At 38.1% G+C, this 2,500-nt stretch overlaps 1 protein-coding gene across 1 annotated transcript in view; it reads left to right on the forward strand.

Annotated features, from left to right (window-relative positions):
• The window catches only part of LOC135223942 (enolase-phosphatase E1-like), a 106,556-nt gene that overhangs the window by 99,666 nt on the left and 4,390 nt on the right, over positions 1–2,500 (forward strand). The window contains exon 7 of the mRNA XM_064262862.1: position 1. This exon is cut by the window's left edge and continues 123 nt beyond it. Within this exon, the coding sequence (XP_064118932.1) occupies position 1 (1 nt within the window). The remainder of the gene's footprint in view (positions 2–2,500) is intronic.

The following is a 2,500-nucleotide window of genomic DNA, read 5'->3' on the forward strand; positions in this document are numbered from 1 at the left end:
GGTAATTTTTTTTTTGACAGTTAATGCATCCTCGTAACACCTGTTTAGTAGCCATCACTTCTCTCATTGACTCTTTGGAATTCAGTTCCTGCTTGTGTGTTTCCAGAACATTACACTATAATTCATCTTGGATGACATTGGGTCTGGTCAAGATAAGGGCATTAGGATGAGTGTTATCTCGTCGAAGCCATCTTGTTTTGAATTATCATAGAATATTGACGGAGGGTTTCTCTCTCTCCTCTCTCTCTCTCTCTCTCTCTCTCTCTCTGACCACTCAACAGTCGACTAACAACCAGGTACAACGCTGTTTAGGTCACAAGGACACACACGCCAATAATGTCCCCTTTTCGTCCCGAGACAGAGAGAGAGAGAGAGAGAGAGAGAGAGAGAGGAGAGGCCCCTCCTCGTTGTTTGAGATTTAGCTGGCCTTATGCCAGCACGGGCTCTTGCTCCTAAAGGCAGCCCATAGCAGCCCTCGTCTAGAGAGAGAGAGAGAGAGAGAGAGAGAGCGACGGAAAGTGAGGGAGCGAGACAGACAGAGAGAGAGAGAGAGAGATAGACTGACTCTGTCGCTATCAGTCCACTTGGATCTCCCATTATCTCGGACAAGGTCGCCGGGAGGAGGAGCCCAGACCTGCCCTCGATAAGATAATGAGAGAAACTGCTTCTTCTTCTTAGAATGGGGCGTTTGGGGAAATTCTTTGTCATTGCCTCCAGGGTGGGCTATTATTATTTTTGCTCGGTTATTTATTATTATTATTATTATTATTATTATTATTATTATTATTATTATTATTATTATCACTTGAAATTCATTGGAGTATTATTTTATTAGCGTTAGTGTTACTTCAATTTTTATTGCTTTAAAGAGATACCGTAATACTGAAAACATGGAATATATAAAAAACATAATGCATATTCACTCTTCTTCTTCTTCTTCTTCTTCTTATTATTATTATTATTATTATTATTATTATTATTATTATTATTATTATTAACTGCATGCAACCCTGACAATTATTATTCCCCTTCTTGCTATTTTCGTCATTGACATGATTTGTATAACACTGCGTCTGCTTTTGACGTCAGAGCAGTATATCATTAATATTAACTCTTATTGCTGACGTCGAGTGCTATCAGCAATTTTAGATAAGGAGTTTTTTTTTTTTCTAGTTTTATTGCTGACAGCTTTATGCTTCTAAATCACTTGTTTTCTTATCGTCTCTTTAAATCTTCATCTGAAAACCTTTATGGACAGAGCTCACAGACTTTTCAACCCAAGATGGCTCCAAAGGGAAGTCAGCATATATATATATATATATATATATAAGATATATATATATATATATATATATATATATATTGTGTATGTATGTAGAGAGAGAGAGAGAGAGAGAGAGAGAGAGAGAGAGAGAGAGAGATGGAATGAATTTGTTCCTCTCTTGAACACTCGCAGATCACAAGGTTCCACAACTGCACTAGGCAAACTATTCCACATTTTACCAGTAGCCAAAGCAAAGCTCCTAGCAGACTGAGTAGTATCAAACCTGATACTAGAAAATGACACATGCCCAGGACACAAATTCCCGAAATGTAGACTATTATTGCACCAGCCCTGGTTGTTTGCCATGCCCCTAGGTTAGGTTAGGTTAGGTTGGTTGGTTTAGGCTAGGTTAGCTTAGTTTGGTTAGTATAGGTTAAGTTGGGTTAGGTTAGGTTAGGTTAATTCTTAAGAAAATTCAGTTGGTATTTTGGTCTTGGGAAACATAATGAGATTATTTTCAAGAAGATTCTATGGTTAGTTTTTAAGATATGGCGTCCCGCTTTTTCAGGGGCGGTTCTGTACTCGGTTGCGGTTGGGGAATACGCGTCCAGGACATAATCGGTTTCCCACAAAACGCTCAAAATGATTAATTCTGTTGATGAGACAGTCGCCATTTTGTTAAGAGCCCCACAATCGGTTTCCCACAAAACGCTCAAAATAATTAATTCTGTTGATGAGACAGTCGCCATTTCGTTAAGAGCCCCACTTGAAGAGATAATAGCCTCTTTTGCTTTTCTCAATAAACATCGCTTCTTTCTCAGTTTGTTTTGTTCAGTGGGTACAAATAATTACTATTTACTGGACGTTATGCCTCGTATTGAAATGTGTAATTACTTATCCTTGCTACCATAAGGCAAATAGCGATAATTGCTTATCCTTGCTATTACAGGAAAGTTGGTGATAATTACTTATCATTGCTATTATAAGAAAGATGGTGAGCGTTTTCTTAAATTCTGCTTTCTATGTTTAATTGTAACTCATTACCATATCCACCTGATTTGTCCAAAGGTTTATGGCTATTTTCAGTAATGGTTACCCATCCAAATACTGTCCTTTCTCATTTATTCAGCCTTGTGTGTGTGTCTACATAGCCCTAGGGTTTCTCAGCATGTATTTGAGGGTGAAGTTGCTAGCCCCTATGCTCTATTTGATTTTTTTTTTCCACCAGCAAACACT

The sequence above is a fragment of the Macrobrachium nipponense genome, chromosome 10, assembly GCF_015104395.2.
Source record: "Macrobrachium nipponense isolate FS-2020 chromosome 10, ASM1510439v2, whole genome shotgun sequence".
Lineage (NCBI taxonomy): Eukaryota > Metazoa > Arthropoda > Malacostraca > Decapoda > Palaemonidae > Macrobrachium > Macrobrachium nipponense.